Source organism: Bufo gargarizans, chromosome 3, assembly GCF_014858855.1.
Source record: "Bufo gargarizans isolate SCDJY-AF-19 chromosome 3, ASM1485885v1, whole genome shotgun sequence".
NCBI classification, from domain to species: domain Eukaryota; kingdom Metazoa; phylum Chordata; class Amphibia; order Anura; family Bufonidae; genus Bufo; species Bufo gargarizans.
The window spans coordinates 493,378,386-493,393,498 of record NC_058082.1 but is presented as its reverse complement, the minus strand read 5'-3'; the positions used below and the strand labels follow the sequence as shown (position 1 = coordinate 493,393,498).

Sequence of the window (15,113 nt, the reverse complement as noted above, 5' to 3'; positions counted from 1 at the left end):
TACGGAAGGACACGACTACTCAGTGCGACACATGCCCCGATCATCCGGGCCTCTGCATTGACGGTTGCTTCAGGGAGTATCACACTTCCATGGAGTACTAAATTTATATCCCAATTTAGGACTGACATGGGATAAAAAAAAAAAATGGTTCTCAGACTTGAGACACCCAAAAAACTAAAATAATTTATTAAAAGTAGACATAGGTATTGCCGCGTCTGTAATAATCTCCTCTATAAAAATGCCCCATGACCTAACCCCCCAGATTAAGGCTGCTTTCACACTAGCGTTCGGTATTCCGTTCGTGAGCTCCGTTTGAAGGAGCTCACGAGCGGACCCGAACGCAGCCGTCCAGCCCTGATGCAGTCTGAATGGAGGCGGATCCGCTCAGACTGCATCAGTCTGGCGGCGTTCAGCCTCCGCTCCGCTCGCCTCCGCACGGACAGGCGGACAGCTGAACGCTGCTTGCAGCGTTCGGGTGTCCGCCTGGCCGTGCGGAGGCGTGCGGATCCGTACGGATCCGTCCAGACTTTCAATGTAAGTCAATGGGGACGGATCCGTTTGAAGATGCCACAATGTGGCTCAATCTTCAAGCGGATCCGTCCCCCATTGACTTTACATTGAAAGTCTGGACGGATCCGTACTAGGCTATTTTCACACTTAGCTTTTTTTTGCTAAAATAATGCAGACGGATCCGTACTGAACGGAGCCTCCGTCTGCATTATTATGGGCGGATCCGTTCTGAACGGATCCGCCCGAACGCTAGTGTGAAAGTAGCCTAACACGGTCCAGAAAAAAAAAAAAGGTGCAAAAAAAGTTTTTTTTTGTCACCTTACATAATAAAAAGCAAGCGATCAAAAAGTCATATAGCCCCCAAATTAGTGCCAATACAACCGTCATCTCATCCCGCAAAAAATGAGCCCCCACATAAGATAATCAGATAAAAAAAAAAATTGAAAATGACTCTTAGACTTTAGAGATACAAATTTTTTTTTAGGGAATCAAAAAGGATAATATAGTCTAAAACCTAAATTATTGTAAAAAAAAAGTTGACTTATTAGGTATCGCCACGTCCGTAAGAATCTCCTCTATAAAAATACCCCATGACCCAACCCCCCAGATTAACACAGTAAAAAAAAAAAAAAAAAAATAGGTGCAAAAAATTTTTTTTTGTCACCTTACATAACAAAAAGTTTCATAGCAAGCGATCAAAAAGTCATATAGCCCCCAAAATAGTGCCAATAAAACCGTCCGCTCATCCCGCAAAAAATGAGCCCCCACATAAGATAATTGGCTAAAAGAAAATTAAAAAAATTACACTTAGACTTTAGAGATACCCAAAAAAAAAAGTTGTATCAAAAAAGATAATATAGTCAAAAACCTAAATAATTGTAAAAAAAAGTAGACTTATTAGATATTGCCGCGTCCGTAAGAATCTCCTCTATAACAATATCCCATGACCTAACTACCCAGATTAACACGGTTAAAAAAAAAACAAAAAAACGGTGCCAAAACCGCTATTTTTGGCACTTTTCCATTTCAGTCCGTTTTTTCCGGTAAGAAAACAAGGGTTAACAACCAAACAAAAGTTAAAATTTATTACCCTGATACTGCAGTTTACAGAAACGCCACATTTGTGGTCGTAAACTGCTGTATCCGTAAAAGGGAGGCTGCAAAAGGAAAGGACCGACATGGTTTCTGGAAGGCCGATTTTGATGGCCTTTTTTATTGACACCATATCCCTTTTGAAGCCCCCCTGATGCCCCCCTAGAGTAAAAACTCCCTAAAATTGACCCCATCTAAGAAACTACACCCCTCAAGGTATTCAAAAATGATTATACAAACTTTATTAACCCTTTAGGTGTTCCTCAACAGTTAATGGCAAATGGAGATGAAATATCAGAATTTCAATTTTTGGTAACCTTACCTCACAAAAATGTAATATAGAGCAACCAAAAATTATATTTACCCTAAAAATACTCCCCCAAAAAATGCCACCTTATCCCGTAGTTTCCAAAATGGGGTCACTTTTAGGGAGTTTCGACTCCAGGGGTGCATCAGGGGGGTTGAAACAGGACACGGTGTAAATAAACCGGTCCATAAAAATCAGCCCTCCAAAAACCAAACGGCGCACCTTTCACTCTACGCCCCGCTGTGTGGCCGTACAGTAGTGTACGGCCACATATTGGGTATTTCTGTAAACGGCAGAGTCAGGGTAATAAAGATACAGTCTTGTTTGGCTGTTAACCCTTGCTTTGTTAGTAGAAAACATGGGTTAAAATGGAAAATAAGGCAAAAAAATGACATTTTCCAATTTCATCCCCATTTGCCAATAACTCTTGCGCAACACCTAAAGGGTTAACGACGAATGTAAAATCAGTTTTGAATACCTTGAGGGGTGTAGTTTCTTAGATGGGGTCACTTTTAGGGAGTTTCTACTCTAGGGGTGCATCAGGGGTCTTCAAATGGGACATGGTGTAAATAAACCAGTCCATAAAAATCAGCCCTCCAAAAACCAAACGGCGCACCTTTCACTCTATGCCCCGCTGTGTGGCCGTACAGTAGTTTACGGCCACATATTGGGTGTTTCTGTAAACGGCAGAGTCAGGGTAATAAAGATACAGTCTTGTTTGGCTGTTAACCCTTGATTTGTTAGTGGAAAAAATGGGTTAAAATGGAAAATTAGACAAAAAAATGAAATTTGCAAATTTCATCCCCATTTGCCAATAACTCTTGCGCAACACCTAAAGGGTTAACGACGAATGTAAAATCAGTTTTGAATACCTTGAGGGGTGTAGTTTCTTAGATGGGGTCACTTTTAGGGAGTTTCTACTCTAGGGGTGCATCAGGGGTCTTCAAATGGGACATGGTGTAAATAAACCAGTCCATAAAAATCAGCCCTCCAAAAACCAAACGGCGCACCTTTCACTCTACGCCCCGCTGTGTGGCCGTACAGTAGTGTACGGCCACATATTGGGTATTTCTGTAAACGGCAGAGTCAGGGTAATAAAGATACAGTCTTGTTTGGCTGTTAACCCTTGCTTTGTTAGTAGAAAACATGGGTTAAAATGGAAAATAAGGCAAAAAAATGAAATTTTCCAATTTCATCCCCATTTGCCAATAACTCTTGCGCAACACCTAAAGGGTTAACGACGAATGTAAAATCAGTTTTGAATACCTTGAGGGGTGTAGTTTCTTAGATGGGGTCACTTTTAGGGAGTTTCTACTCTAGGGGTGCATCAGGGGTCTTCAAATGGGACATGGTGTAAATAAACCAGTCCATAAAAATCAGCCCTCCAAAAACCAAACGGCGCACCTTTCACTCTATGCCCCGCTGTGTGGCCGTACAGTAGTTTACGGCCACATATTGGGTGTTTCTGTAAACGGCAGAGTCAGGGTAATAAAGATACAGTCTTGTTTGGCTGTTAACCCTTGATTTGTTAGTGGAAAAAATGGGTTAAAATGGAAAATTAGACAAAAAAATGAAATTTTCCAATTTCATCCCCATTTGCCAATAACTCTTGCGCAACACCTAAAAGGTTAACGACGAATGTAAAATCAGTTTTGAATACCTTGAGGGGTGTAGTTTCTTAGATGGGGTCACTTTTAGGGAGTTTCTACTCTAGGGGTGCATCAGGGGTCTTCAAATGGGACATGGTGTAAATAAACCAGTCCATAAAAATCAGCCCTCCAAAAACCAAACGGCGCACCTTTCACTCTACGCCCCGCTGTGTGGCCGTACAGTAGTTTACGGCCACATATTGGGTGTTTCTGTAAACGGCAGAGTCAGGGTAATAAAGATACAGTCTTGTTTGGCTGTTAACCCTTGCTTTGTTAGTGGAAAAAATGGGTTAAAATAAAAAATTTGACAAAAAAAAGAAATTCTCAAATTTCATCCCCATTTGCCAATAACTCTTGTGCAACACCTAAAGGGTTAACAACGTATGTAAAATCAGTTTTGAATACCTTGAGGGGTGTAGTTTCTTAGATGGGGTCATTTTTGGGTGGTTTCTATTATGTAAGCCTCGCAAAGTGACTTCAGACCTGAACTGGTCCCTAAAAATGTCGTTTTTGTAAATTGCTGAAAAATTTCAAGATTTGCTTCTAAACTTCTAAGCCTTATAACATCCCCAAAAAATAAAATATCATTCCCAAAACAATTCAAACATAAAGTAGACATATGGGGAATGTAAAGTCATCACAATTTTTGGGGGTATTACTATGTATTACAGAAGTAGAGAAACTGAAACTTTGAAATTTGCTAATTTTTCCAAAAATTTGTTAAATTAGGTATTTTTTGGTGCAAAAAAAAATATTTTTTTGACTTCATTTCACCAGTGTCATGAAGTACAATATGTGACGAAAAAACAATCTCAGAACGGCCTGGATAAGTCAAAGCGTTTTAAAGTTATGAGCACTTAAAGTGACACTGGTCAGATTTGCAAAAAATGGCCTGGTCCTAAGGTGTAAAAAGGCTGTGTCCCTAAGGGGTTAAGAATGAGATTCTATGGTGATGTTTGCCATGGTAATGGATTGTGAATGCTATATTACAGAAAACTGAATGCAAAATATTTTATTAAATTTTACATACGATTTTCTTTGATTTCAGTAAGAACCAATGCATTTGTGCAATACATTGGCTAATCATCACTTCTGTTCAGTTGTCGAAATAACATATGCTATAAACAAAAACCATAAATAATCCGTAAAGTGCCAATGCAGCAGTGGCACACAATGCCACTATGAAGTGCTCAAATGATACCAATATACAGTTACCAAATATAGTATAAACTCATCTCAAAACAGCACAATACCTAAATAAAAGTTTTATTAACCACATGTTTCACACCTTTAAGGGCTCATGCACACAAACGTGTGCAGGCCATGCCGTGCTGGGGACTGCAAATTGCAGTCCGCAATGCAGGGGCACAGACTGTAGGGCCGCCGTATGCAGATGCAGGACCCATTTACTTGATCCGCATCAGACCTCAAAAAAGTAGTGCATGCATTTCCTTTTTGCAGTACGGAGGCACGGACAGAAAACCCACAGAGGCACTCCATAGTGCTTCCATGGGCTTCCGATCCATACCTTTGTTCTGCACCGCACTCAGTACAGTATTACAATGTAGTTTTTTGCAAATCAAATTTGGATGTACCAAAGTCGATTCGCGCATCCCTACTTGTGATGTTAAATGTTTGTATGGGTGCAAAGATTAGCGTGTAGAGTGCAATGGCGTTTGGTGCAGGAGTCAGTAAGTAGGCCAGATGTAGCAGAATAAACGTCTCTCTTTACTGAAGTGCAAAATAGGAGTTGTAGTACATCCAACAACAGCAACTGTACAGTACTCCCAGATAATGATGCATGGATTTAGGCTAGGATGGGAGTTATGGCCCTCTTCTCTCTCAATTCTCTTCCAGTAGAATCTATGACGGGAAATAGTACTCTTTTAATGGTGGCTATAATGTCCACTGAGGGATACAGGGTTTTAGTGATATGGCTGCCCAGGTCTTATCCAGGTGTGAACGGTATCTGAAAGTGAACCTGTCACCATGAAAATGCAATGTAAGCTGCACGCTTATGGGAAGTCAGTAAAACGTGTAATCTATTCATTTAAACTCCTGCTAATTCAGAGCTTTGAAGTCAAGAAGAAAGTCCAATTAGTGATTGACAACCTTCCCTATATGTCTGTGTATACAGAGCTAGCTGTCAATCACTGATAGGACTGTCTCCTTGAAATTCAAAGCCAAGAATTAATAGGAATTTAAATAAATAAATTGCAAGTTATACTGAATCTTTTGCCATAAAGCTACATATCAGTCTGCACAGCTCCTCCTGCTCTTTAACATGCTGCCTGCAGCTTACAATTCATTTTCAAGATGACAGGTTCCCTTTAACAGTATCCCTCACTGCAGTAAAGTCTTAACAGCTTTTGGTTGCAGGTTACCTGTCTGAGGTTACCTGTGTGTGTGTGTGTGTGTGTGTGTGTATATATATATATATATATATTTGATTTCCCTAGTTCTGTTCTGCCCCTTTGTTTACATGCAGTAACAACAATCTCTGAGGTTTTCCTAACAAATATTTGTGGGCCTCAACAAAGACTGCCTTTCCCGTCCTCCTGCTCAGCACATGTGGTGCATAAAATTGTTGCCCTGAGTGAAATGTTTTACTGATGGGATACTCATTTTGTATGTGTAGGAACACAAGTCCCAACTGTGCAGTAAAATGACATTGCTGTTACACACAGGATCTTCCTCCTACCTGTTCTTGTGTGATGCTCTTCAGAACTCCTCCAGTTTGTCAGCTCTGTGGTTGCAGGGTAAGGAGGGAAGATCCTGTGCACAGCATTTGTCTATTCACTGCCTGGAGAAGGGGGAGCCCTGCAGCTGCTTAGCAAAGCATCCAACCCTGAGTCTTTGCTGCTGTTGGTAGAAGGGGTTAAACTTTGCTAAAGAATCCAGTGGGAAGCGAGACACAGGGCAGACAGCAGCAGATGGCAGATCTGCTCCCCAGGCTTGTGCTCGAAACATCATCAGAGCAGGAAGACAAACTGACATTACAGATCATGTGACACTATAGGAATAGCGTATTGTATTTTCGAAGCAATCAAAAGATTGCCTTTTGTAGTCCCTTTGTGGGATTATTAAATGCTTAAAAAAAGTTTTAAAAACCCCCATTTATTAAAGTAAAAAGATTGAAATAAAAAAAATCAGTTTTTCAATTGAAAAAAAAAAAAACGCTTTTCAATGGAAAAAATTGGAAAAATAAAATGTCCCCTACATGTTTGGTATCACCACATCCATAACAACCCGCAAAAATGGGATGCAGCGATGCAAAAATAATTTTTTTTATTTAAAAAAAGGATTTTGATTGAGAAATAGTAGCAAAATGTAAAAATAAAATGTAAAAAAAAACTATATCTATTTGGTATCACTGTAATCGTACTGACCCAGAGAATAAAGTTATTGTGTTATTTATGATGAAAGCCGCAAAATTTATAACATAAAAACTCAGTGGCCGTATTGCTGTTTTTTCCCATCTCCCTCCCGGAAAGAGTAAGGGTAACTTCACACTTGCGGCAGAGGATTCCGGCAGGCAATTCCGTCACCGGAACTGCCTACCGGATCCGGCAATCCGGACGCAAACGGATGGCATTTGTCAGATGGATCCGGATGCGGATCCATCTGACAAATGCATTGAAATACTAGATCCGTCTCTCCGGTGTCATCCGGAAAAACTGATCAAGTATTTATTTTTTTCACAGATTTAAAGGTCTGCGCATGAGCAGACTGGAAGAATGGATCCGTCAATGCAGCACTTTTAATGCCGGATCCGACACTAATACATTTCAATGGAAATTAATGTCGGATCCGGCATTCCGGAAAGTGTTCAGAATTTTTGGCCGAAGAGAAAATGCAGCATGCTGCAGTATTTTCTCCGGCCAAAAAATGTAAGAGGGACTGAACTGATGCATCCTGATGCATACTGAATGGAATGCTCTCTATTCGGAATGAATTAGGATAAAACTGAGCCCCTGTGACGAACTCAATACCGGAAAAGAAAAACGCTAGTGTGAAATTACTCTTAATAAAAGTTAATCAATAAGTTATGTGTTTCCCAAAATGGCATCATTATAAAGTACAACTTGTCCTGCAAAAAACAAGCCCTCGTACAGCTACATAGACAAAAGTGGAAGGAAACAATGAAAAAGGAAAAATAATACATAAATAAATAAAGCACTTGGTCAATAAGGCACAAAACAGGCTGGTCACTAGGGAGTTAAGTTGGGTTATGTAACCTACAAATACAACTCTTGCAAAATGAATCATTTTAATAGCTTTGTGTCATGGTAGGTGAGGGAAGGGAAGCAAACCAAATACAACAAAAGCAACAAAACACCAGGCTAGGCCCCAAAGCTAGGGAATAGGAAAAGGTCACCACCTGACAATCCCTCAATCTTTCCCTGACTGCTGACAACATGAGCAAATCCTAAAGGTGTAAGTGCTCATGCGCCGGAGCCTAAGCCTAGCTGAAACTGAAACAAACCCTCAGCTAAGGAGCTAGAGATAAGACAACTGGTTCCTAGCGCTTGGTGCAGGAACCAGCGTCTTCCTGAGGCCTAGACAAAACACACAACAAAAGGGAAGGAATAGGACTTAGCTTAAGACGGACGGGGAGCAGGAGATCCACCAAACACCAGCAGAGAACTCCAGAAGCAAATATAAACCGCATGGGCTATAGTGAGAGGTGGGTATAAATAGCACCACTAAATAGCTAATGAGCAGAACCTGTGGGGAGATGGGATCCTGCCCAAAACCAAAACAAAGAGAAACAGAACGATCTGTCAGGTAGACTCATGTGTAGCAAGTCTGTCAGATCTTCTCAGGCCTCTCAAAGGGCAGGGCGTGACAATACCCCCCCTTCTCCAGGTGACCTCCAGGCACCCAGGACCAACCTTATCCGGGTGTGCCCTGTGAAAGGCCTTTACAATGCGACTAGCATTGACATCAGTAGCCGGAACCCACATTCTTTCCTCAGGGCCATATCACCTCCAATTCACAAGGTACTGAAGGGAGCCACGAAGAAAATGCAAGTTGAGTATTTTGGAGATTTGAAACTCCAGATTACCATGTATCAAGACAGGAGGAGGTGGCAAAGGAGATGGTTCAGCAGGTTCAACAAAGACCTGTGAAACACATTATGGATCTTCCAGGCTTGCAGAAGTTCTATATGAAACGCAACCGGATTAACAATAGCCGAGATTTTGTAACAACCAATAAATCTTGAGCCCAACTTCCAAAAAGGTACTTTCAACTTAATGTTCTTAGTGGACAACCACATCAAATCACCTACACACAGGTCCAGACTAGTCATACGTCTTTTGTCAGCCATCCGTTTAAATCTTTCACCCATTTTTTTTTTCAAATTAGTTTGAATCTTCCGCCAGATAGAAGACAACGAAGAAGATAATCTCTCCTCTTCAGGTATACCAGAAGATTCAGTCCCAGAAAAAGTACCAAACTTTGGGTGAAAACCATATGCGCCAAAAAATTGTGACTTATCAGTGGACTCCTGTCTACGGTTATTCAAGGCAAACTCAGCCAAGGACAAAAACAAAGACCACTCTTCCTGATTCTCGGTGACAAAACACCTCAAATAAGTCTCCAGGTTCTGGTTAGTGCGCTCAGTTTGTCCATTCGACTGAGGATGGAAAGCCGAAGAGAAAGACAACTGAATTTCCAGACGAGACCAAAACGCCTTCCAAAACCTGGAAACAAATTGCGTCCCCCTAGAGGGGATGCTGTGTAATTTCACGATGTTATCAACAAACACCTGAGCGAGAGTTTTAGCATTGGGCAGACCTGACAATGGTACAAAGTGAGCCATCTTACTGAAGCAGTCCACCACCACCAAAATCACAGTTATCCCAAAGGAACTCGGTAAATCAGTGATGAAGTCCATGGACAAATGCATCCACGGACGGGATAGACAAAGGTAGAAGAGATCCTGAAGGCCGAGTGTGAGCCACCTTAGCACGTGCACAGGTCTCACAAGCTGCTACATATCCCTCCACACTTTTACGTAACCCTGGCCACCAGAATCTCCAGGAAATAAGATCCACTGTGGATCTACTCCCAGGGTGTCCCGCAAGGACAGTATCATGATGTTCCTTAAAAACCTTGTGTCGAAGTTCAGAAGGAACAAACCACTTCCCTGATGGACAGGAATCAGTTGCCTCACCTTGAGCCCCCAACACTTCCGCCTCCAGTTCGGGATAAAGAGCGGATACCACCACCCCATCAGCCAAAATCGGAGCGGGATCCTCCGATTTCCCCCCCGCCCGGAAAGCTACGTGACAAAGCATTCGCTTTGACTTTTTTGACCCCAGGGCGATAGGTGACCACAAAATTAAATCTGGTAAAAAACAATGACCATCTGGCCTGCCTAGGGTTCAGACGCTTAGCTGATTGCAGGTAAGCCAGATTCTTATGGTCAGTAATTACCGTAATCAGATGAATTGCTCCTTCTAGCCAATGACGCCATTCCTCAAAGGCCAATTTAATGGCCAGCAACTCTATATTTCCAACATCATAATTTCTTTTGGCAGCAGAGAGTTTCTTTGAAAAAAAAAAAAGCACACAGGCGCCATTTGCTAGGAGAGAGACCCTGCGACAAAACTGCTCCGACTCCCACTTCTGATGCGTCAACCTCCACAATGAAGGGTTGAGACACCTCGGGTTGCATCAGAATGGGAGATAAAGCAAAACATTCCTTTATAGCAGAAAAAGCCTGTAATGCTTCTTCCGACCAGACTGAGAAGTCCACACCCTTCCTAGTCATATCAGTCAAAGGCATGACAACAGTGGAATAACTCAGGATACTTTTTCTGTAGTAATTAGTAAAACCCCAAAACCGCATCAGAGCTTTCTGATTCTCCGGCCGATCCCATTCCAGTACCGCACGGACCTTTTCAGGATCCATGCGAAAACCCGAGGCAGAAAGTAAGTAACCCAGAAACTGCAGCTCCTGGGCAGCAAACACACATTTCTCCAACTTTGCATACAATTTATTCTCCCGAAGGATCGATAATGCTTGTCTTAAATGATCCTGATGAGTCTCCATATCGGGTGAGTAAATTAGTATGTCATCGAGGTAAATAACAACAAACCTCCCCATCAAATGATGAAAAATGTCATTGATAAAGTGCTGGAAGACTGCCGGGGCATAAGTCAAACCAAAGGGCATGACCAGGTTCTCGAAATGGCCCTCCGGGGTATTGAAGGCAGTCTTCCATTCATACCCTTCCCTGATTCTTATCAGATTATAAGTCCCTCTTAAATCCAACTTAGAAAACACCTTGGCTCCGACAATCTGATCAAATAAATCCGGGATCAAGGGAAGAGGATAAGGATCACGGACAGTAATGAGATTCAGTTCCTGGAAATCTAGACATGGTTCTAAGGGTCCCGTCTTTTTTTTTAACAAAAAAGAAGCCAGCTGCCATAGGTGACTTAGATGGTCTAATATGACTTTTTGTCAAACTCTCGGCAATATACTCCCGCATAGCTACTCTTTCGGGTTGGGAAAGATTATATAGCCGAGATTTTGGCAATTTAGCTCCGGGAATAAGATTGATCGGACAATCATACTCTTGGTGAGGGAGCAACTCCTGATCTCCACCCTCAGAGAATGCGTCAACAAAATCAGAAAGAGACAAAGGTAACACCTTAGTGGATACCACAGAAATAGATGCGCCGAGATAGTTGTCCATACAAAAATCACACCAATTACTGATTTGTCTAGTTTGCCAATCAATGGTAGGATTATGTTTGATCAACCATGGTAAACCCAGTACCAGAGGAGCAGACAAACCTTTTAGTACAAAACAAGAAATGGACTCAACATGAGAATCACTCACCCTCAAATGAATATCCTGCACAATATGAGTTAGATACTTTTGTGAGAGAGGAGTGGAATCAATAGCAAACACTGATATCCCTTTGCTTAATGCGCTTGTTATAAAACCATGACTTAACAAATTGATAATCAACAAGGTTAACCCCTGCACCACTGTCAACAAATACTTCTAACTCAATATTTTCAGAGTCTAGCGCCACCATGGCAGGCAGGAGAAATCGGGTACTGCAGGTAGAATACAAATATACCTTTTCTGACTCCCCATTCATGCTACCAAGGTTTTTTTTTCTTTTCCACTTTGAGACTTCCTGAAAGGACACAAATTAATGAAATGTCCTCCTTTACCACAGAAGAAACAGAATCTTCTCTGACCTCTAGAGTTCCTATTACCAGGACAAGAAGAGACCTGACCTAACTGCATAGGCTCATCCCCAGGCACAGGTTCAAGTTTCACTGTGCCCCGAGGGACAGGAGGGACAGTTTCCCCACATGATAGCACATCCTGGTTGAGGGGAACCTTGCACCTCTCCCTCAGGCGTCTATCAATCCGTACGGCTAGGGACATGGCCGTCTCCAAAGAATCAAGGTTTTCAATAAATGTAAGGGCATCTTTTAGTCTCTCAGACAGCCCCTGACAGAACTGACTACGGAGTGCTGGGTCATTCCACTCCGAGTCAGTTGCCCATCTTCTAAATTTAGCACAATATGACTCAGCAGAACGTTCTCCCTGACTCAAGCTACGCAGCTTAGATTCGGCCAGAGAGACCCGGTCTGGATCATCATAAATCAGGCCCAGGACTCTGAAAAATTCATCCACCGATCGGAGGGACTCAAAACCGATCAGCAGAGAAAAGGCCCAAGACTGAGAATCACCTTTTAGCAGAGAAATGATAATCCCCACTTTTTGATTTTCATCTCTCGGACGTAGACGAAAATACAATTTACAAGATTCCCTGAACCGAACAAAGTTATCACTTCCCCCAGAAAACCCTATATGGGAGAGCGACCTTAGGTTCAAGACTGACCTGGTTCCCACCAGCGGCGCCAGACGCCAGGGATCTCTGACACAGTGCAACCGAATTGCGGAGGTCAGCAACCTCCAAAGACAATCCATGCATGCGATCCACCAGTGCATCAACAGCTTCTATTTTGCACAGAGCAAAGAAAAAAAATGACGGTATGGGCGGTTTATAATGTCACGGTAGGTGAGGGAAGGGAAGCAAACCAAATACAACAAAAGCAACAAAACACCAGGCTAGGCCCCAAATCTAGGGAACAGGGAAAGGTCACCACCTGACAATCCCTGAGTCTTTTCCTGACTGCTGACAACATGAGCAAATCCTAAAGGTGGAAGTGCTCATGCCTGGAACCTAAGCCTAGCTGAAACTGAAACAAACCCTCAGCTAGGAAGCTGGCGATAAGACAACCGGTTCCTATCGCTTGGTGCAGGAACCAGCGTCTTCCTGAGACCTAGACAAAACACACAACAAAAGGGAAGGAATAGGACTTAGCTTAAGACGGATGGGGAGCAGGAGAACCACCAAATACCAGCAGAGAACGCCAGAAGCAAATATAAACCGCAAGGGCTATAGTGAGAGGCGGGTATAAATAGCACCACTAAATAGCTAATGAGCAGAACCTGTGGGGAGGTAGGATCCTGCCCAAAACCACAACAAAGAGAAACAGAACAATCTGTCAGATAGACTCATGTGTAGCAAGTCTGTCAGATCTTCTCAGGCCTCTCACAGGGCAGGGCGTGACACTGTTTCTCTAAAAGGAAATCTCCTTTATCCATTTTTGCACATATTTCAGAAAAGCACTCTTCTGTATTTAGCAGGACCCTTGCTCTAGCCAAACAAAGAGCGCACATTTCATTTCCATGCTCTGGTGTATAGCTTTATGTAGTCATTTCATGGTCTATGTGACCAGGTCATTGGCCAGGTACCTTCAGGTGGTGGATCCTGTAGCAGCTGCTATATATCGGCATAATGCAAATAACAATGTAAGGGATCCAGCAGGCGTCATACCATCAGAAGTGCCACATCACTGCCAGACAAGGTAGAAGAGTAATGACCACACTGACCTATTAACCCTTTGTGGGATACTGTGTGAACCTTCAGGACCTTAATGCCCAGAGATGGCTTTTGTGAATACAAAGGGGGTTGTCTGAGTTTTTGAAATGAATGGCCTATCCTCAGGATAGGTCATCAGTATCTGATTGGTGGGGGTCGGACACATGACCTAGGCACAGATCGCTCAGTTCCATTAAAGTGAATGGGGCTGAGCTGCAATACCGAGCACAGCAAGTATCTAATGAACAGTGGTGCACCTAGCTCTTCTGTTGCCTTAAGCGAAGATTGAAACAGCACCTCCCTTCTCAATGACAATTTCTTAATCTAACCCCTTCCCTTCAGCCCATGGATCTTCAGCCCATGGCCCTTTGGATGCCTCCTCTTCCCCCTACCTGGGGCTGCCTGAGGCGATCGCCTCACCTGGCCTCATTGGTGGTGCACCCCTGCTAATGAATGGCACTGTGCTTGGTAAGCTGCAAGGAGGACGCGGTGCTCACCAGACTGCCAAGGTCTCTTCAAACAGCTGATCATCAGAACAGGGAGTCGGATTCCTGTTGATCTGATATTGATGACCTATCTTGAGAATAGGTACAGTGATCAATGTTAAAAAAAATAAAAAAAAACTTTAATGTCCTGGTTCTGCTGGGAGTTGTGCAACAGCTGAAGTGATACGGGTTGCAGAGGAATGAGTAAAAACTGCTTGGAAAAAAATAATAATCTGCATCAGCTTACCTTTACAGCGCTTCTGCAAACAAAGAATCTCCTGGTGAAGATCATGCAACATATCTAGTTGTTCCTTTTTTAGGAAAGTGATGTTGCGCTCCACACTTTGGATTTGCTGCTCCAAAGACTGAGTCTCCATTATGAGAGTCAACTCCTATGAGAGAGGTAAAACATAAAGGAAGATAGAGGCATCAGCTAAGTAATCAATATAGGAAGACTACAGAACTCAACAGTGGCTTCTCAAATAAACCTGTCCACTAAGGTTCCTTCACACACACTGATTTTTCCTGCATTTTTGAACGCTTGTGAAAAGTGCCATGAATGTCACCCTGGGTTCACACCTGAGCGTTCTGAAAGGAGCGCTCTGTATGCGCGATTGTACCGGCATTTACAATCGCGCATACAGAGACAAGCGAACGCCCATTGTCGCGCGTTCCCGAAAGTCTATGTACGGGAACGCGCTCCAAAACGCCCCAAAGAAGCTCAAGAGCTTTTTTGAGCATAGGGCATTTTTCAGCGCGTTCAAACGCACTGTAAAATGCTCAAGTGTGAACCAGGGCCATAGGGAAGCATTGGTTTTCATGCGCTGAGCGTTTTACAGCGCGTTTGAACGCGCTGTAAAACGCTCAGGTGTCAACCCAGCGTCAAGCATTTTTCATTTTTTTTTTTTTACAACCACAATTTGTGGCATTTTTTTTCTTATGTTTGTAACATGTTTTCATGGTATTGTTCAAGTCCCTTAGAAGGGTAAACACCGTGGAAAGACCAGAAAAAACACCATGCCTAGAGTGTTTAAAAAAAAGGCCACAGACCACATTATATGAGGAATTAAAGCTGTTTGGCCCCTCCACCGATCCCCACTCTTCTTTATTTCCTGGTCTCAGGCTTGACACACTGGAAGT

At 42.7% G+C, this 15,113-nt stretch overlaps 1 protein-coding gene across 1 annotated transcript in view; it reads right to left on the bottom strand.

Annotated features, from left to right (window-relative positions):
• Positions 1 to 14,350, bottom strand: part of CCDC92B (coiled-coil domain containing 92B) — a 117,765-nt gene extending 103,415 nt beyond the window's left edge. Inside the window, exon 1 of the mRNA XM_044287962.1 lies at positions 14,221 to 14,350. Coding sequence (XP_044143897.1) covers positions 14,221 to 14,350 — 130 coding nt within the window. The remainder of the gene's footprint in view (positions 1 to 14,220) is intronic.
• Positions 14,351 to 15,113: the final 763 nt, after the last annotated feature.